Source organism: Cinclus cinclus, chromosome 3 (assembly GCF_963662255.1).
Source record: "Cinclus cinclus chromosome 3, bCinCin1.1, whole genome shotgun sequence".
Lineage (NCBI taxonomy): Eukaryota > Metazoa > Chordata > Aves > Passeriformes > Cinclidae > Cinclus > Cinclus cinclus.
In genome coordinates, this window is record NC_085048.1 from 116432674 (window position 1) to 116454378 (window position 21705).

The 21705-nt window shown below is 43.7% G+C and overlaps 1 protein-coding gene across 1 annotated transcript in view; it reads right to left on the reverse strand.

Moving 5' to 3' along the window:
* Positions 1-1426: 1426 nt before the first annotated feature.
* The window catches only part of ABHD12 (abhydrolase domain containing 12, lysophospholipase), a 34499-nt gene continuing 14220 nt past the window's right edge, over positions 1427-21705 (reverse strand). Inside the window, exons 2-13 of the mRNA XM_062489512.1 lie at positions 17111-17235; positions 14676-14781; positions 12393-12512; positions 9503-9533; positions 7045-7090; positions 5734-5863; positions 4289-4326; positions 4025-4104; positions 3396-3478; positions 2619-2697; positions 2247-2374; positions 1427-1859 (exon numbers count right to left, since the gene is read on the reverse strand). Of these exons, the coding sequence (XP_062345496.1) occupies positions 1820-1859; positions 2247-2374; positions 2619-2697; positions 3396-3478; positions 4025-4104; positions 4289-4326; positions 5734-5863; positions 7045-7090; positions 9503-9533; positions 12393-12512; positions 14676-14781; positions 17111-17235 (1006 nt within the window). The 3' untranslated portion in view covers positions 1427-1819. The remainder of the gene's footprint in view (positions 1860-2246; positions 2375-2618; positions 2698-3395; positions 3479-4024; positions 4105-4288; positions 4327-5733; positions 5864-7044; positions 7091-9502; positions 9534-12392; positions 12513-14675; positions 14782-17110; positions 17236-21705) is intronic.

The window sequence follows — 21705 nt, forward strand, 5'->3', positions numbered from 1 at the left end:
AGCCTGCTAATAGGGAGTGTGGTGGTGGTGGGACCACCAACAGCAGCAGTTCTCATGCTGGATCCCAGCTCTGTCCCACCAGGAGGAAGGAAGGCAGCCAGGCCCCAACTCGGGCTGCACTTTACCACAAGCCAGCTGCCAGCAGCAGCAGCTTTAACTGGAATGTGTGTGTTACTCTCCAGAGCCAGGTAAGTATTTCTCATCTGTCAGTGCGATAAATTATGGTTGGCACACTGGTACTGAAGTGGCACAGCTACTTTATGGGTGTCAGGGGTCAGAAACCTTAGGGACAACTGCACTAATGGCAGAAGAATCTTGGTACAAGAACAAGTTACTGTCTCTTTTGCAACTAGTATGAGCCTGCAGCTATAACTGATGCGTGCTGAGCAGTTTAATACTATGCTGTACACCCCCGCTCAGACCCTTGGGGCAGCACAATTCCCTTTGAGCACTAGTGACTGAACCTACAGTACCTGGTACTGTCTGTATGGACTGACAAGGGGGCAGGACGCCTGAGGCAGTGGTCAGAGGCACTCCTCTTTCAGTGCAGAGCTCTTCAGTGGCAGAAACCAGCCCCACTTCTAGCCCCAAGTGGGGCAAGGGCATCCCCAGAACCTCTCCCTGTGGGACTGGCTCATTTCTACTTCTGCCTCCTGGACAATGGCTGTCAGAGCCTAAGATATGCTACTGAAAGTGCACAGAAGGCAGGGAGGAGAGATGGGGAGTGGCACCCCAGACTTATTTTTGCATCAGAAACTGCATGCTTTTAACTACAGTGGAACAGCAGTGCCACCAGAAACAGGGAACCCTGACCCAAGGAGTTGAAATGTAGTTGAGGAAAAAAAACCCTTGCCCTTCTCACAAAAAGCAGCACATGGCTGGCTGGGTGTGTACAGGGTAATGGAAGACATCCATTCCAGCAGCCTGGGCACACACTGTTCATGGAAGAGGAGATCAAGCAAAAAAGTAATCTCCCACTTTCTGGCTTAAGCACCCAAGTCTGCAGTTTATATAAATGTGTTATTCCAATACTAATAGGAAGTACTTGTGAAGAAGGGGAGGAGGTCCACAGAGGATAGCAGGAATGGGAACAAAAATAATGATGTTGAAAAGGAAAAATGTACAGGAAAGATAAAAAGGCACTCGCCTTTCCCATTAAATAGACATTTCAAAAGGAAGAACAAAAAAAAAGTTCATTTTATTTCCAAGTGTGTGCCATTACCCCAACACTTGCAGCACATTGTGACTGAAGAGCCAGATAAAAATATCTCTAACTACCTGGATCCTCCATGTATTTGTAATTACAGCCACTGATCAAAAAGGAAAGGCAAAACATATATTTTCTAGAAAGAGAACACCTCAAACTCAAGCAAGACAACTGTGATAAGGAGACATGGCAAAAGCCATTTGCCTACAAATGTTTCTCTACATGATCCAAAAACAGCAGCAGTGTTTAAAAGTGAAAGAAACATCCTTGGTCATGACACAGTGTCCTAGGAACATCTGTCCTCAGCAGGACCACGAGGGATGGGCAAGGCTTTGCTGTGCTTACATTTTTCACTGTTTGGTACTGGCTCCTGGGCTGTTACCACCCCTCTATCCAAGTCCAAAAAAGAACACAATAACTTCTTCCTTCTGCCATCACAGATGCAGATGCCAGAAGCTGGAGTTGCCAAGGATACACATCAGGACTGGAATGGGAATCCCTGACCTCCTCTAGTGCCAGGGATGGAATGGCAGACTGACCCACAGGGAGCAGGGAGGAAAAGGAGAGAGAGGAAGGAAATGAAAAATCTCCGTGCTGATGAGCAGACAGTCTTCAGTGATGATGCTCATGTTCAGATTTTCCCAGGAATTCCCTAGAAAAGGAAGTGACAAAGCAGTGACACTTGGCTCTTCTGTACTCTGGTGCACGCTACAGCCTGCGGGTCTTCCCATTCCTCTGGCAAATCCCATGGCTCACACATTTGCAGCTACAGGGAACAGCACTGAGCTTTGCTCTCACCCCCATCAGAGGCTCCCACTGGAAGAGCCAAACTGAAGCAACCGCTCTGCAAACAGCTCCTCCAGAGCACCCAGCTCACAGCAGAGACGAGCCAGAAAGCGCTCCCAGAGTCCTGCGGCTCTCCTTCCCAAAAGCTGCTTTGCAAGGAGGTGGAGAGCTCTGGCTCCTGTGCTAAGCCACGCCCGGGAATCTGCCCCGCTGTGGAGAGCAAAGGGTGCCCAGCCCAGCCCCGCCCCATTACCGCAGTATCCGAGGTAGCTCTGGACTCCTGTAGATGTACTTGTGCCGGTAGCCGAGGTCTGTGTGGAAGGGCACAAACTGCACCTTGTAGTCCCGGAAACTCCGCGACGTCGCCGCGATGTTGTAAAGCTGAACCCCAGGGGAGGCAGGTGAGAGACTCTTGTTACTCCAACCCAAACCCGCAGCTCCCTCAGGTGGGAGCTTGGGCAGCTTTGGCAGCTCCAGCCTCATTTCACTACTGATTTGCGACCTCCAGCACTAGAGAATCTGCAGTCCCTCCGGGCTATGTGTTTTACACCTTTCCATTACTGTTATGTTGTTCTATCCACGCCCATTCCTCCCACCAGATCAGTTTGCAGAGCCACGCGTGTACCTTTTTTCCCAGATGAAATGGTACCACTGGATCATCCTCAGCGTGAAGGATGAGCAGGGAGCAGGAGATGTATTTCACACTGTAAAACAGACAATGTCACAAAGGCTCAGAGCAATCCCACTGTTGTCTAACACTAACACATGTACATTTTTAAGAAAGTGTAAAGACAAACCTGTCCTGTGGGTTATTAACTACAATTTAAAACCTTATCTGGGCATTATTCATTTGATCAACAGAAAATTTACCAGTGAACGACGTACTCATAAAATTTTCTTGCTTCTTGGACCAGAGGAAAGTGGCTCACTCCACTGTACATCACCACACCCCCCCTGCCCCTCAGGTCTGGTTTGATTTCAATACTGGAAACTTAGAAATGCTCAGGCTCTCCAATGAGAGACTCAGTGAAAGGAGACAATGTGATTACAGGCAAGGTGGCTTAGGCAAATACACAGCAAAGAAATCTTCCCAAACCTCCCTCCCATGTTCCACTGCTACTATTTAACATGTAAGGTACACTTGAAAAGCATAAATGGCATGAACCAAACCAGCGTATCCCTGAGTAGACTCTGTCCTCTCTGTTGCACCTGTCCTTATTATCAACAATTACAAAAGACAGAGCTCCACTGTGCTGCTCCTAGGGCTGTGAGAGTAATTGAAATCACTCCAGTAAGAGCAATGCAGCAACAAAGAAGTCAGAGAGTATCACGTCTCTCCTCATTGATGCTTGCCATGGCTTACTGCAGCCACAGCTGGAATCCCAGCAAAGAGGGAACTCACTTCTCATCGTTTGCAAATTTAATTCCACTTGTCGTGATGGGGTCAAGGAAGAACCAGTCAAATCCAGGGAAGTATCTGTATATCTGAGAGGAAAAATGTGCATTAGTGGCAGGCACCAGCAAGCCTGATACAAACAGCACTAACAGGGCAGGCCACTGCCACCCCATGGCTGCTGACCATGCTCTCTGCAGTAAGACTGCCCCTGTTTCCACCAGCATGATTCTTCCTCCCCTGTTTCAGGCCTATCTTACCACCCTGCTCAGGAGCAGGCCCTGTGGGTGCTTGCATGGTCAAAGTCTCCAGGTATCATGCAGGACTGTTGGCAATTCTTCCTGGAAGAGCTTTATCCCAGGGCACCTCACCAGTTGCATCCAAGGACTGGATCCAAGGACTGGACTGGATGTCTGCTCAGTTCAGAGCCAGTTCATTCCCATGCTGGACACATGGCTCTGGCACTGCTTACTGTGTGCTCCAAACAGCTCTCTCAAGTGTAGTCCTTGGCCCCCAATGTTTACAGATATCAGCACTGCCCCACAGGTTGTGTAGTTAGCTCAGCTCCAGCACTTCTGAAGGTTCATTTCTATGTACACAATCCCATGCCACCAGTGGGAGTGCCCCTGTGTACTTGCCACAGAAAAAGGGTGACTCCGCGCCTCCTCCCGTATGTTGGTGAATGGAGATTCCAGGATCAGGGCATCCGGGGGTGTTTCTGAAAAGCCAGAGGCAATGTGCTGAAACGCAGGGGTGCAGACAGCCAGCAAGGTCAGGGTCTGCCTCATGAGAGCAGCTGCCACCTCCGTGTGCCAAGGACAGCTCTGTCACAGCCCCAAACGTCTGCAGGAATCTGGGACAGCGGCAGGCTGCTGGGAAGCACATCCACGGGTCACACTTACCTCTTTCGCAGAGGCGCCGCACCAGATTTGTTGCAACCCTGGAAAGAAGGAATAGCATTGAATTGGCACAGGCCTTCTGCAGAGCAGCAGCTCCAGAGGAGGCACAGGTACAACTCAACAGCCATGAGGTCAATCCCTGCCGGTGACCTGCGTCCCCACCAGCCTCATGTACCCGACTGCTCCAAGTGACACAGGAGCCTGTGCTCAAGTGAACAAGTCCAAGGAAGAAACACACCAGGTATGTGTGGATGGACTCCTTTCAGGTGGCTCTCAGGCTCCCAGCACATCTACATCAGTGTGACAAAGCCTCCTACCTCCAGACCACAAGGGTTGAGCAAGCAAGAGGGGAATGCAGGGGTATAGGCAGAGGGGGACTGTGTTCCAGGCAGCTGGAGTGCAGCATCCCAGGGCTACACTGCAAGGAGCTCCCCTAACTGGGACAGAAAGCAGCAAGGTCTCCCCTGTGCATGACCCTACCGGGACAGGGATATTTCCAAAGTTGCCAAGTCCTCCGAGCACAGCGCATCACACAAACCTTGAGCTCCAGACTGGCTGTGGTTACTAGAGAACTCAGCTGGGGACCAGTCCCAGGACACTGACTGCAGTGTTGGGAAACATCACAAGCATGCTCTGACCAAGAAAGGGATTCTGAACAGGGCAAAAAATATAGAGGACGAGACAAAGAAAAAGTCTTTGTCTTCTCTCAAACAAAGCAGGGTGTTTAGTGTTGCAGCAATGAAGAGCCACTTCCCTGAAATACCTCCCTGTTCCAGCAAGTGTTCCACAGCTTTTGTGGTCTTAAAATTTATCTGTACACAGCTCATCTCAAAGGTAACTCTTATGTTTGCCCTCTGCTCCTCCACCAGTCACAAGGGTAAGAGCTTATGGTGCTGAACATGACTTGCCTCCAGACAGCCATGGAAAGGGAGGAAGCAGGAAATTAAAGTTAAAAACATGAAGGCAAAGGCACTTGACACCTTGAACTTCCCTGTTCCAGGCACAACCATGCAAATGTGAGAAGTGGCCACCAGCATAGTCATGCAGGCATCTGCACAAGCACTGATTACACACGATAAGTTCATCAGGACAGGAGGAAAACCTTTTGTAAGGACAAGGCACACACATGTGGTGCTGGTCTGAGATACTCCTTTAGAATACCAGAGAAGTCTGATTTTCTGCTCTGAAAGACAATCTGCAATCTATTCTTCTGAGAGTCTTTCTAGTGTGAGCCCTCTGGACAATCAATGAAGGCTCAAGATCCATTGCTGTAGCCCTTCTCACTCTATACAGTGCAAATGGGAAATCTGCCCTCCAGAAATTATACCACAAATGCCAAGCCAAGCCAGCCCAGGGATTATAGCAAAACAGCACCTTCATCCAAGGTCAGTGCTTGATGTTCTTTAAAAGTTGTTTCCTTAGAAGTGCCACTAAGATTAGATGCTTACCCTGTGCCCAGGGAGTGTCCCCATATATAGACAGGGTTGTCTCCACTCCGTGCTTTTATCCAGTCAAAGACATGCAGGGCATCGTAGGTCATTCCTCGTTCTGAAGGGCTGCCTATTGAGTCACCCCAGCCTGGAACACAAAGAGTCCTGCTGAGAATCGCTCAAAGTGCTCAGCAGAGCCAGCCAGCTCCTCCCATGCAGCCCATCTGACACTCTAAAGGGACCTGGGAACTTTCTGTTCAAGTCACTGTGCACCTCTAGGACTTGGGGCTGAAAGCCCTGACTGACTCACAGTCATTTAATCCAGGTCACTGCTGTTTGCCAAGGAGTTTTTGTGGATTTGGTCAACAACAAAACCAAGGACTGGATCTCAAACACTGCTACAACAACATTCCTGCATGTACCCACCTGCAACAGCCCAGCTCCCAAACTTTCCGTGCTTCTGCATGCATGGAACCAATCTGTAAGTGGAATCTCTGACAGCACAGGATTGGATGCTTAGGGCCAAAACCCAACTGTGTCTCACAGTGCTGTTGCAACATCATTTTGTCCGTGCTGTTTGATCAGTGCCCTCCAGCAATTTTCCAACCTCCTGACTGTTTTTGGCTCCATCACTATTGCAGCACATCTACACATTGTATGCTCTTAGCACCCCACATCCCTTCTGATAGCTAATAAGCTGCCAGAGAAGCAGCTGCCAGCAGGACTGAAAAACAGGGCAAGCTCCTACAAATGAACTTCTCCCAGGTGTCTTCTTGATAAAAATGCAACGGATTAATTTCTTTCCTGGATCTGCAATGGCATTACACTGCAGTCATGGCTCAAATACCAAGGTAAAAAAAGAGCAGCAGATTCCTGACTGCTGGTGCAGAGGTGCAAAGCAGTCATGGGCTTCTGCCAAGTATTGTTAGCAATCATTTACTCTGTCTTATCTCACCTATGAGCTTTTAGAAGGAAGTAAGTGCAAATTCAGTTCCCTGTGTGACCTTAGCAAAGTCGACTAGATCTTATCCAAAAGGACTATACCTAGGCAAGCTTCCATCTGTGCACCTGGGGGGGGGGAGGGAGTGCCTTAAGTGGATGCTGTGACAGCCTGTGTGCCTGGCTCACTCTCTGCTCCTCAGCTCCCAAACCAACACGCCCACAGGAGCCACAGCCCACCCAGCTGGACATCAGGAAGCAGTGCTAGGCAGGAAAGCTCTGGATACAAATTTCTGGAAATTCTTTGGATACCCATGAGAGGAAAAAAAGAGAAGCAACAACCACACCTGATTAGCTGGCAGCAGGTGTTTGTAAAAGAAGCCCACATACCTCGATAGTCAAACGTCACCACGTGGTACCCGAGGGAGCTGAGGACCTGGAAGGCAGAGAAACACTCAGAAACCCTTTAGAGTCTTGCACACCAGCCATGCTCTTGCATCAGGCCAAAGTGCAGGGATTCATTTTAAAAAATTATTGACATGTTAAATGGACGATATACAGCTTTTCAATGGAGCAGGCACAGAACTTTCCAAACACACATCATCTCAGCCCACTGTTTTTACTCTGTTTGTTTCCTGGACCTCATATCAGGCTACCTAAGATGTTGATTAGCCCTTTAACAGCTTTGACCTTAAGATCTGCAAATATCCTACTGTTTCCCCTACCAAGACTTTCACGTTTTCCAGTGAAAGAGTACAACTGGTTCAATTATATTACTCAAATGGGCACAAATATAAGCATAACTTAAAGAAGCCTGTTTCAGAAGGCTTAAATGTATAGATAAAAAAATGTTCAGTTGCTCTATTATGAATATTTATGTTATAACCAATTGTAATCCTGACAAAATATGTTAAAAGCAAGTAAAAACACTCAATGTTAGGCCCACTTGCTAGGAAAAAGTGCCTTGATAAAACTAATACAAGCATTTCAAGCTGCCATTGCTTGATATGAACCTAACAGATCTGTGGTAGACAGAGCCAATCATCAAAAAGTTACAAAAGGATTAAAATCTTATTCTTGTGGTCTATGTATGATACATGATTTTTTAAAAAACAATATTAGTATTATGCTATACTCTAAAGAGGAAATACAAAACCAACACCATTTCTAGTGGTACTGGGACTATTGTGGCCTAGAAATAAAATTACACCTGTCAGCTGAGCATTACTCGTAGCAGAATTTTAAGAGATTACATATACTGGGTAGATTTATAAACAATTAAACATTTCACAGCCACTCTGGGGCACTTAATGTCAAGTGGAGCTCACACAGACAACTGGTACCTGACTGGAAAAGGAGAGAGCCCTTCCATTGTCCCACTAGACAAATTAGGTGCTGTAGGACAGCTGTTTCCAATGGAATCACTGTATGACATTTTGATATATTCACTTACACATTGGATTCCCTGACTGGGAACATGCAGAAGATGAAGTTGCTTCCTAAAAAGTTTGGTTTTTAGCTTTACAATGTGATTTTTAGTGTTAAGATATCATATACAATCTCACCTTTACCAGGCCATTAAAAATAATTTAATCTGTTGAGAGTTCTCCTCTCTTCTATACAAGTTTGCTATGCATTGGCTGAATTGAAGGCCTACTAAGAGCACCAGCAAAAAGGACAGTGTCCCAAACTGGTTCATTCTGCTGGAATAAACACAAACCTGGAGTTTCTGGAGTGGCACTGCTAAGCTCATGTGTGTGATCACACTGGCTGAAAAAGGCAAACTAAACAGTTTGCCTGCATGTTCTCAGAAGCAAAGAATACCAGACCCAGGAAGAAAAACCATGGGTTTTGGTAAACTGTGTTCTCTGTATATGTACACACAGGAACACACCAAGTCTGTATATTCTGAAGCACTGCTACTCCTGTCCATCAAAATCAAAACAACTCCTCTGCCAGCACAAAATGAATCACAGCGCAGGCTGGATCTAGAAGAATGACAAAATAGATCACCACACACGACAGTCTCCTCAACCAATTTTCTGCATCTTAGCTCATCTTTTTTTTAAAGGAAATGAGGTATCACCTGCCTCCATGGGGTTGCTAAACACTATTTTCTAAGCAAGCTGAATTTAAAAGATTTTGCAGCAGAGGATCTTGCATTGAATTGCAATAAAGCTTTGAGTGCCAACACTGACACAAATAAAGAGAAGAACAGAATCAGACCTCTCTGAAATGAGCCAGCAAAAACAATTGTGGCTCTTTTAGAAACATATGATATGAGATCAAGAACCTGTGTATGGGAATTTCAGCTAAAAGAGTTCAATAAAATAAATTACCCAAAAAAATCATTGGACAAAACACTCAAAGGAACTGTGTTCTCACCTAACTCACACCATAGTGCTACACCTGGGAAATTCACTGGGTTTTCTACAAAACCTTCTGCACGTGAGACAGCACCACTCATACAAATGCACTGTGCTATGAGTAAAGGGAAAATTCAGGCTGAATAATCTTAAATGGTAACTTGAATTAGTACACTAAGCTAATCAACCAAGCTGGGGCTGTAATTAAATAAAACTTCTGATTTTTCCCAGAATCTGTGTTGGTTAGCTCAGCTGGAGCTGGCAGTTAACAGCAAATAAAAGACCTTTCAAACATCTTTGAAGATGGGACAAGTGTGTGCTCAGAGCTTACAAACCACTTTTCCCATAGAGGCTTCCTATTTAAAAGGCACTGAGAGCCTCAGGGGCTGGTGCCTGTTGGCACTGGGCTGTTTGAGCAGTCTTCTCAACTCTGTGCATACCTGATGTGTTCACCTATCTGGACAACACAGGCAGCCACTCACCTTGTAAAGCTCCACCCGGTGATCCCCTCCTCTGGCAAGAGCCATTGATGAAGAGGAAAGGAGAGGGGGAAAAAAAAAGAAAGAAAAACATAAAACAACCGAACAAAAAGAAACAAACACAAAAAACCCCCCAAGCCAACCACAGTTGAGCATCTAAGTTTCCAGAAACATTTTTCCCCAATTGCTTCAGGCAATCTAACAAAAGCATGCCAAACATAAGGAACACCATAAATGCTTTGTCACAGGCTTCAAGGAGACAGCCAGGCTTTGTTGAGCTATGCAGGACATAATTTTGAAGTCAACTTCTCCATGTAAATCTTTCCACACAGCAGGTAAAAATGAACTTTTCAACCCACCCTGCTATTTGCCTTTTCCAAAGCCTGCAATACATCCAGAACAGCCTGTCTCTTTTGGCTCAGCCTACCCTGAGCTCTTGCCACAAGTGCTGCCCCAGCCAGTAGCCCTGACTCTCAAAAGTTTGATGCTCCCAGCAGAAATCATGACATTAAGCCAAGCAGGTGGCTCTTAGATTTTCTCACCTGGCTCCAAGCACAGGGAAAGAAAGGACATGTGCAAAAAAAATGAGGAGAGAAAAGCAGAGCTGAACACTATACGTAAGTCCAGAGTGAAAATCTGCTTTTATTTATAAATATAAACTGAAACCTAGACAATGGAAAGGAATGTGAATTTGCCATTACATACCTTAAAATATATGCACAACATGACACAGCTAATCCATACTCAAACTTTAGTTTAGTATTGGCATTATAGTAAATATGCTCTTGCACTCATGAAAACCCTAAAACTTTCATACTATGACTGGCTTGGTCAGTGCAGCCTCTAAACCAAAATGCCAAATCTCCCTCTAAGGACACATGCACTTGCCAGCCAAAAGCTGTCAGCTCCAACCATGCTACAAAGTACCTAATGCAGTCAAAAACACTCGGGGCAAAATGCAAGGGGTTGCTTGCAAGTCATTTTGAATCATACAAGCCTGAACACTTGTTTGAAAAGTCACCTTTCACATGCACACATTTGTGCTTTTTCATGCTTTCCTTGAAGTGTAACAGAGGAATTTTTTCTAAGGGGATCAAGTACATATAACATTTTTGCCTCAGCCCCAGATCACTCAAGTCACAACCAGGAAGCCAATGCAGTGCCTTTTACTTATGGTTAATGCAGCCTGCAGCAGTAAAGCAGCCCTTGGACAAGGGAATGAATGTGCAGCACAGAAACAAACATACAGAAACACACATTAAATCTGAAATGGCAAAGCCAAGACACTTCCAGCTCCCCCAGTGCACAGAGTGAAATGTGAAATATGTAACTGATCCCTAGTTCAGTCCTTTATGTCAGTAGCACTTGAGGGAATTGAGAAGGAAATCTAATCATTAAGCGCACAGCAGAGATACTGGGCCCAAATGGCCACCATTAAGCTGCAGAGTAGCTTCCCTTAGTACAATTTGATACATCCAGTAAAGGCAAAAAAAAAAAAAAAAAAAAAGTGAAGAAATATTTGAAAAAAAATGACACAATTTGATTAAACCTTGCAATGCATCAGCACAAGTAGGCAAGGGCAGTTTGCAAAAAAAAACATCTGTTCAAGCATTTCCTGGGTCACAGCACACAGCTTCCACATTGTGCCCTTGTACCAAGAAAAACACACTGCTGAGACAAGAAATTGTGTGCAAAATGTCCATGTGATGTAGAGGATAGCAAACCTTCATTATCAGCACAACTGAAACACTTTCTTTACATCATGGAACTTGTTTTCCTGCAATGTTGCTGCTCTTGCAAAGTATCTATGGGAAGATATCAGCTTCAAAAGAACATGCAATCAAGAAAAAACATCCCAAGAACTGGCAGTCAAAATTCAGCAGGGGGTTCACACTCTTTTGTAAAATACGTATTTTTAAGAGAAAAGATAGTGTTCTAATAAATGAACAAAAGCACTGTAACATGTGGAGAGGTGGCAGGAAGAACATGATCCTGAGAAATATCTTTACACTGCATTAATGGGTTTTAGCATCCAGCAATGAAGTACAGAGAACTAACCTACTACTTTAGCCAATAAACAGTCATATAATTGCAAATTTTAGAAGTGCTCCTGGTCCAGACAAACGTCCTGGACAGATGCAATAATGAAACAAGATCAGCACATGACCTTCCTCTTTCCTTCTGATTTTCCTTCCTCGGAGCATGTTAATTACCAAAATAAACTCACAAAAGGAACTGGAAGGTTTATTTAATTAATGACTGCAAGTCACATACACAGAACTGCTAACACCATCCCATGTCTCAATTCACAGACTATTATATTTAAAAGAACTACTTCTCATCACCTGATTCAGGAAGGGGCTTCTAGCAGAGGATACAAGGTAAACTATAGTATCAGGTATCTCTGATAACTGCAATAAATCTATTCCCACATTCAGTAAATGGAGAGGGATCGTTCCATAAAACATATGTGCCTTCTTTTAGAAGGAGAAGCACCAAACTAATTTTAGACTTCATTTTGGTTTTAATAATAGAAGAGTTTAGGTTGCAAGAGACCTTCAAAGGCCATCTTGTCCAAATTCCCTGCAATAAGCAGGGAAACCAAGTAGATCAGTTTGCTCAGACCCTCATCCAGCCTGACCCTGAACGTTTCCAGGGATGGGGCATCTGCCACCTCTCAGGGCAACCTGTTCCAGTGTTTGACCACCACCCCCATTGTAAACAATTTCTTCCCTGTATCTCACCTAAAACCCTCTTTTAGTTTAAAACCATTATCCCTTGTCCTGTCACTACATCCCCTAAGGAGTTTTTCTTGTCTTCCTTAACGTGCTGAAGCTGTGACAAGCCAGGAAAGCACATCCTGAAACAAAGTCATCAGTGTTTTGTGCCTCACCTTGTTCCTGCATTGCCATGCAGGTAAAGGATTACAGGATGGCTGAAGCCCAAAGCCTCTTCAAACCACAGCTGGTCCTTTCCTCGGGCATTCTTCCACAAGGCTGCAGGGACCGTGTGCCTGTGTACAGAAGGGAAATTTACACTGTCCTGCTGCTACACAACACTCAAGTGCCTGCCACTTGAATTCTGAGATCTTCTGTTCAGCTCCTTCACTCAGGATTACACACCACAAAACTGTCCTGATTAGCTGACAAATGGTCAAATTGAAAAGGCAGTGGCTACACGTATTTCTACACTTTCACCTTCCATCACCATTGCCTTCAAAACTTTGATGCCTTGCACAGACAGCCCTAACTTCAAAGGCACAATTACTGAACTTTCTGCTTTTCTGGCTAACAGTATCACAGTTCCTCAGCTTTTATGGCACTTAATTACTTCAACATACTTACAATTAACATACTTATATGCCATAAAAAAGATTTGCTGCTAGGTCAGCAGAAGTTCAGAAGAATTAAAGGCAGTTTGGCCTGGAAAGAATGTTCAGTGATTAGGAGGCACATCTGACTCTATAGCCAATCTGAGGAAGAGGAGGAACCCAGGCTCTGAGGAGATCATCATGTGTTTTGTTTTCAGGCACAAGGTTCTTGAAGGTCTGACATTTTAGCTGAAAAAGTTACAATCTACAAGAGACAGGAATTTTAAACTCACAGCTGTTCTTCTGTAGATAATGTACCTAGGTGGCCTGCAAGAAAGAATTGAACACTGGTGGAACAGAAAGAGGAATGACAGACTGAACAGAAGGTAGGCAATTAAACTGCATAATTAGAATACAAACAGAAAGCAAGTACATGCCCATAACCATCTCAGTTGTTGAGGAGGGGGCTGGCTCACAGCCATCACAAGCAATTTAAGTACTTAGATGCCTTTTTACCAGAAAGGCAAACAAGCCTGCACCTACCACACTGATCCTCTCCAGATGCAAAGCTCAGAGGACAAACTAACAGGGGAAGCAATGTAAAAAGTCTACTTGCTTGCATATAGCCAGCAGACACCAAGGTCTTGAAGAGGTAAAAAGCCTCAGTAACCGTGAGACTCAAAAATCCTTCAACTGTTCTGCCCCAAGACTTTTTCAAACTTACAAGCAAAGCAGGATGAGGAGTTTGTTTCACAAGTACACCAAATGCGGGACCTTACACTAGCTTCTAAAAGCAAGGTTCCAAACTTTTGTGAAAATCTTCCATAGAATCAAGACAAATGACAGCCTCTGAATTGCCACCACAAGCTGGAAGTTCTGTTTTGGCAGAGATACACAGTACACTTGCAAGAGAAACAAAACACAAATATCAAAATTGCAACAAAAACTTTCTTTAACAGCTTAACAGGTAGAATTTTAATTGTCCAGTTGGAGAATCAAACCACTATTTACCAGCATATCATGGAAAGACTGAAGTTTTCAAGTTTCTAAACACATCTTTCACCAAAATTTCCTTAAAGGAAAGAAATTGTCCTAGTGATAATTTTAAGGCTATCCCATTTAAAGGTTATGTATCCTGTGAAGAGAAAATCTCTACTGCATTAAAGGACACCTCTAAATTACACACACAACTGAAAACCTCAAATCCTGCACATCCCAGATGGAACATCACTGTCTGCATTAAGGGAACACCTCCTTCCCTCCATACCTGACACGATCCAGGGTAACAAGAAGCTAAAATGAACTGCACCTACCTGGGACCAGAAAATCATCTGTGTGAGAAAGAAACGACAAATGAGCTCTGACACTGTCACTTGTTTTGTAATGAGAGTAAACTGTGTGTTCTGTTCTCACCCACTCTCCAAATCTTACATATGTTTTATGAACTGAATTTTCTTCCTCCTACTCTGAACACTGTGATCTGTTTTTCTATTTTCCCCGACATGTATTTTGCAAAACAAAATATGAATCAGAGTTGAATGACAAAACATCTACCTCCATGGGTCCAGTCTGATCTGGAGACAGGATCTCTGCAGGGATGCAGACCTGTAACCTTTATGATTCCAAATTTTTATGGTTATCTGATTGCACAGGTTGTCTGACTGTGTTTTGTGCATTACTGATCAGAGCTCAGATGAGTCCCAGAGATCTGCATACTTTTCAACATGAACTTGGCCACTTGGCAGAGGAAAATACTAACATCCACAAATGAGAGCATGCACAGCAACAAGACTGAGTAGGCAACACCAAGAACAAAAAGAATGATAAAGATGCATGGCACATACTGCACAGAACTGGATTCCTTACCAGACTCCAATGGTTACATCCTCCTCTGGCTGCAAGTAATAATTACAGGTGTGGTTTAAACCTTGATCCTGCGGTCTTTTCAAGTCAATGAAATACGGGACTCTCACTGAAATAGGAAAAAAATTATAATTCTAATTTTTACCATTTTTTTCTTACAAAACTGCTTAACCAAGGCACTGGAGAGTTGTACAAACTGGTCCACTGTGCTGGGAAGACCTTTTTGTGTAGAAGGGTGAATTTGCTACAGCTGTGATTTAAAATATGAACAGCAAAGAGAGCAAGATAAGAAGACACAGGCAACCATCAAAAAAACAGGGAACAGACTGAAATTAAGAGAAGGTGGGGGACACAGACAAAGCTTCCTTTGACAAACATTTAAAACCACCCCTGTCCAGTCTGCTTTATAAATCTCTGCTGCATCAGTGACGTGGGTTAGCTGATTTGGATTCAGTCTTTTCCCACAAAAAGGAGCTCCACTACAGCAGAACCAGGAAGTCTGTCTCTGTGAGATTTACTGGTACAGCAATTAACACACCAAAGCTCTCGTGCTATTGACACAAAAATAAATACTGACAAAGGTGACAGTCAAATCTCACTTCACTTACCCTCTAAAAGCACATCAAACTTTACACAACCATGAACACCAACGTCAGATGACAGCCAATGTTAATCTGACACATGTGGACTCCCAGACTACAAATCTTTACTGGTGCAAGTGGCTGTTCTTATAAAAAAGTGTATGGGAGAGTCTCAGACAAGCCATGCAAGGCAGCAGGGACCTGCTGGGTCTCACAAGGGCTGTGGATCCTCCAAGAGCATGGCAGGTTCTGCAGTCAAGGTCTGGACAGGCACACACAATTGTTTAATTCCTTGGACAGTCTTTCCATGGATGAGACACAGACCCATACCAGGGAAGAGATGGTTTCTTCACAGGGCTGGAATTTGGGAACCAAACTGTCTACTTTTTGGTCTCCTTTTTTCCATTACATCAGTGCCAATGAGCTGACACATGACACCAGCGTGCCCCATGGGAACTTCCAACACATGGTTGGTGCACACTGGATGTCACCTGGGTTTACAGAGGACTGCTCCTTCTTTGAATCCTTACAGATCACCTCCGACACAGCTGATTCTCTCAGCTTCTGGATACCTTGGTGTTCCACTTGTCTCAGTGCACTAAAAGGTCATCCTTGCAAAGATATCTTTCCCTCAAGCTTAACAGGAGCCACTTCCAGAGAGTTTCTGGGAGCAGCCAGGTAACCAGGGATTCACTCTCAGCTCACCTGGGGGTAGGGATCAGGTGATTATCTCTGGCCCTGCCTCTTCCCCTGGTTGTGAGGGTCCTGCTTCATCACTCACTACACAAACTGATTTAGTACTGGATTTCTTGTTCTGTGCAGTTTGAGTGGCCACAGTGCCTGCTGCTCTGCTTTTCTTCCCCTTCCTCCCTTCCTCTGCCCTGCTTCCCTTCCCCTCCCCCTGAGGGTGCTGTCCAGTAATGAGCAGTGTCCAAAAATTAGCAGCCAGGGCCCAACACACTGCAGCAAGTTCCCCCTTTTGGATCCACCACGGTTGATTTTCTTCCAAATATCCTGCCAGTTTACCAACGTCTTGTATTTGTTCAGGGGTGTAAAACCAGTGGAGCAGAATACTCCTTCAAAAACTGGCCCATTTTCTCCCACTCTCCATGCTATTCATGACAATCCACACCTCCAGGGCAGGTTTCTGGACAATTTTCCCTAGGAATCTCTGTCCTGACTCTAAACATGTTGTAGACCATGCTGAGGAAACCTGGCAAACACAGCAACAAGAACATGCTACAGGACAATTATTTTGGTGACTGATGAATGAGCAGAGGCAGGAACTTCAGTGAGACCTAACAAAGTTCTGCAAAAGCAAAATCACTGAAACCTGCACATGTGCACACTTCACAGCAACCATGATACAAGGTGTGAGAACACACAAAGCATGCAATCAAAATCAGACAAGTTATATTAAAAAAAACAGTGTATCCATAGTCGGTTCTTCTAGCATTGACAGTAAGAGGAAGATATTATTCAAAAATTCATTACAAAATACAAGTGAGGTTTAAATGCAAATTCAGATTGCTGGATTTAATTTCACTTGATTGCTGTCTATTCATGCAACTGTGTGGAACACTGTAGAAAAATGCATCTGACATGTTGCACAGTTTTCCTGAAGGAAAACTCTTTTGGCTGAAAATTGGGTTCAGTTTGGTCACTTTATTTATATAAAGACATGCTACAGCAACCACCAGGGTCACAGAGAATGCTTTCCAAAACACAGTCTGGGGAAGTTTACAACCTGTGAAAGTTCACAAACTGTTCACATGCAGGGTGAAAGTAAAGGCAAACAAACCAAAGACAGAGACACCTCTCCCCTTGTCCCCTTACCCACCCACCTGAGTCACTTACCAAAGTTTAGGAAGACCAGCTTTGCCTGAATAGCAGGGCAAAGTTTTACTAGAAATGGGATGGCTATGTACATTCCCAGCAACCAGAGTATTAACCTCCTCAATCGAAACCATAATCCGTATCGCCTGTATAAAAGAAAAAAAAAAAAAATAGAGCTGAATACAGCAGAATTTTTATGGAGAAATTTTCACAAGGATGATCTGCACATTTTGAAAATCTGGTTATTTACACTTTAAACAAAACCCAATTTCAAACAGTTTGTCTGGCTTCAGTTGTTTGAGAGAAGCAGAAGTAACCAAAATACCAGTTGGTAACAGCTTGGAAAAAGGGAATAGAAACTCCCTACTGATTACATTTTAAAAGACTCTGTAATAAGACACTTTTTTTTCCTGCTAACTTAACAGATTTCAGAAACTCCAGAATGCATATCACATATTCATCTCCAAAAAAGAAGCCCGACTGTATTTCCCATTTAGATTACTATCAGATTTTGTTTGGTTAGATTTTCACATCTTTTGAAGCACTATATGTAATGAGACTGATGAAGTTACACATGATCTCGTGTACAGACTGGAGCAGACATTCTGCCTTGTCCAGCTAAAAGGGTCCATACCTCCCAATGCCCTGGAAAGCAAGCCTAAGTTATAAAACATAATAAATTTCATAATCCGCAACATTATTCTCTAAGAATTGCCCCAACACTGTATCTCAATTTTCAAAATCATGTAGCACACAGCAGCTAGTTAAGTGACATATCTCAAAATTCCCTTTATTGTACCAGAACAACTACCAAATACACTGATATGTATGTCTATATATGCACATACGTTTACATAAAGGCATACTTGTAATGATTTAGATGACCAACATTTCATGTGCACTGAGGTTTCTCAATCAGCCCTGCAATCAAGAAATAAAATCCATGGGAAGCCTTCAGGCAACGCAATCTCATTCCTTTTCAGCAGACAGTTTTGAGCAAGAATCACGTTCCATGCCAGTGAGCAAACAGTTCTCAGTATTGGGAACTGCAGGCAGCTGAAATCAGAGAACAATTTTTCCAAAAGGCATGAAATTATAAATCTCCCATTTGGTAATTCTTGGAGCTGACACACTAAACTTGCTCCAGACTAGTGCTAAGAGGGATTAGCCACTGTCAGCTAGTTGAAATTGTCAAATAGAGAGCCTAAAGGCCTGCTTTTTACACATTTGTACAAGAAAAATGAGTGTACACACAGAACTGGAATGGAAACAGTTTAATCATGCACCAAAATTTTTAAAGTCTCAGTAGCTGTTGTGATCCAAAAGCCAAGATGCTCAGGCCAGAACAGCAAAAAAGGAGACATTTCAATCTCCCCTGCTCATCTAAGTTTTTGGCATGATTGCTAAGGTGCTCACAGGGAAGAGCCTATCCTCTTATTCATCCAAAACCTGTCTTCACCACACCACTACCTGCCTACTCTCACCCTGTAACCACATTCTGGACTTCAGAAACACATACTATTAAATTTAATTAAATTAAAGCCCTTTTCTTCACAAGCTAAAGCAACTGTCATATTCCAAGAGGAGGAAAAATATATCACTATGACACTGTCACCCAGCTGTGGCTATACAAGCCCATGTTGAAAGGTTCAACAGATTTTTATACTTCCCACAGCAAATTTGACAATGAAGAGGTAAAGAACTCCATCAAGGCTGCCAGTGACATTTCCACACCTCAAGCCTGGCTTCTTAAAGTAAGAAAAGCAGAAACAGCAAAGGACTAGTAGAGGCAATTATACAAAGCAAAGGTTTTAGTAGAACATTAGTGAATACCAAAGCCTTAGACTGACCCACCTATGCCCACAACTTTGGGAAAAAACCCACACAATATTTTGTTTGGGCTAATCACTGAGCTGATTATTGCTCCCTACTCTCAGAATAATCCCAGCTTTCCACAGCCCCTCCTACATCAGCACCTACTACCTGTTTTTCATAGCTGGAATGGATTTGTGGAAGACAAAGGGAGACCACTAAAGGACAGCTGACATTTAACTGCTGAACAATTGAAATACAACCTAGCTCTCTGCAGTGAGAAAAGTGTGCGGTTTTGTTCAAACATTTTGCCTCGTTATTTCTTCACTTAGACCTACTCCCATTAATTTCTCCTCATGGGTGAAAAGGGAGTGGTTAAAGCTAAAAGGGGAGGTAACTCATTTTGGAGTGTCCATGCCTTCAATTGTCTTAAACCAAGACACTCTGTCCTCACCACCTTCCCAGTAAGAACCAGAGTACAGGTGAGCAGCCAGGCAGGATGGGGTTTTCCAGCAAGTTTTGCTGCCTGGGGTTTAGATCCTGCTGCAGCCAAAAAAAGAGCTCTCCCAGGGGGATTTTGTATATGTCAGGAGTGAAAACCCCACTCCTTTAAGAAGGCAACAGAGCCTTCTTAAGGTTAAAACAGGTTTTGACTCCTCCAGGCACAACCAGAGCACACGAAAACAGGGGATCTTCAGTGATCTGGGTGGCAAAGCACTTCTCATGGCCCAGCCACAAGCTGGAACCAGGAACAGAAAACACTGAGGAGGGCACTGTCAAATCACACTGTCAGAGCTCAGGAATGATTCCAGTTTCTCCTTTTTGGATACTGAACCGAGGCATCCCTTTCGTTGATCCCATGTCAGATGCTAATCAGCAACATGACATTTACACCTCATCTCCAGGGAGATTTCTACTTATAATGTAACCAGGGCAAAGCTTCTATCCACCAGACAGCTTTTCTCCTGATAAATCCAAGAATATACGCTGAAGCACAGGCATTATGAAATGATCAGGTAAATCTTCAGTAAGCAATTTAGCTAAATTAAACTCCTCTTGCTTGGTAGGAAAGCTATTTCAGGATATAACATGCCCTGCAAAAGGAAATTTTGGTGTGCTCAGGCAAAAGCAATATACTCGTGGCCACCTTTTAACACCAGAAAACACAGCAAGTCTTAGTTGGAAAATACAAGTGATGTAGAAAATAAGCAGCTGCAAACTGAAGATATTTAAGAATACCAGAAATTAATCTCCTGGAACAATAACATATGACATAACAAGAGCACATTCCCCCCACATTCTTAACAGAAAACATATTAAAAAAAAATCAGTATGTTTGTTCCCTCAGACAGGCATCAAGAGCATAAAATCAGGAGGTAGATAAAGACATGAGCAAAAGATTAAACAAAAAAAAAGGAGGGTCAAAGGAAGCTTAAAGGACTGGGATGATTTTTTGGGGGTAAACAGACTTGTACCCAAAACAACCTATTGTACAATTTGGAAACTGCAGTTCCAAGGCATAGAGGGGCCCAAAGAAACAATACAGCAGCCACACATAAGGCAGAACATCATTGCAAGCCTTTCAGCTCTCCTTGCTAGCCTTGTTTTGAACAAGAGATGGTTTCTAGCCCAGGTAGGATCATTAAGAACACTCATCTTCCTTTTCTGCAGAAAGCCTGGGCAGTGATGTTGCACAGGGCTTCTCCTAGCAGGTTCTGAAGGTTCATTTAATCTCTTTTTCCTTCACCACCTGAGCCACCCAATCCAATCAAGCTTTCATTTTATTTCACTTGTTCGCTGTCAAAAAGTTAAAAAAGGAAAAGAAACCTGTCATCCTTTCAGCTGTGTGAACACAGAGACAGCCTCCCAGCTCCTGAATTTGAGTTCACAGGCAGTGTCTCCCCTCTCCATCTGGATTTGGTACCAGCAGCTTTTGGACAGCTTGAGCAGCAGCACCTAACACCACAATTTTCCACTTCAAGATTAATATGAGCTCCTTACTCTACGGGTTTGCTGCAAAACCTGCTTTTCCTGTGCAGTTCAATGCAAACTTAAAAGATGTTTGTGTCCAGGGGTATACCCTGTCCTGGTTTCTGTGCACAGTGAACAAACATGCAAGGGCAAACAGGCAATCACATGACTGATTTTGGGCTATTCTGGGCACTGCTAAATAGAATCCTCAATGAAATCTGCAGCCAGTTCTTAATTCTGCTTCACTGTAGGCGCTGTATAGAGAAAAGGGAGACTGAATTATAGAAAATTCACCCAGTCCTGAAAATGGATCTTTCCTTAATCCATGAAAGCCAGTGGAAACAGCAGTATTTGCCAGAACTCTTAGCATCTGAGTGACTGATCCCTCCCTTCGGCACTACGATCCCTTTAACAGGATGAGTTCACTGCAAAACAACAGAAAGAGAAAAATCAAATCCTCCAAACACATCTTTCTATTCTAGGGATTAAGCAAACATCTGAAAAAAAAAGAAAAGTCAACCCCAATCCTGGAAATGAGACACAATTGTAAAGGCATTGCTCTTCCCCCCCACCCCCGACTTGTTTTCTAAAACAACTAAAAATACCATGTACAAAATCTGCATGATAAACTGCATTCTCAGAGAATTTTAGTTTCAACCAGTTCCTGAAAACTTTTGTTCTTGGAAAGACCTGGAAAATAAAAATAAGATTAGCTGTACTAGATTCCTATGCCATCTCTTACAAAAGGTTCCTTAAAATCTTGAACCTTTGCTCTTTCTCAAGAAAGAGTGTAGTCTCCCTTCCAAAAACTGAACTGCATTATAGCACTACCC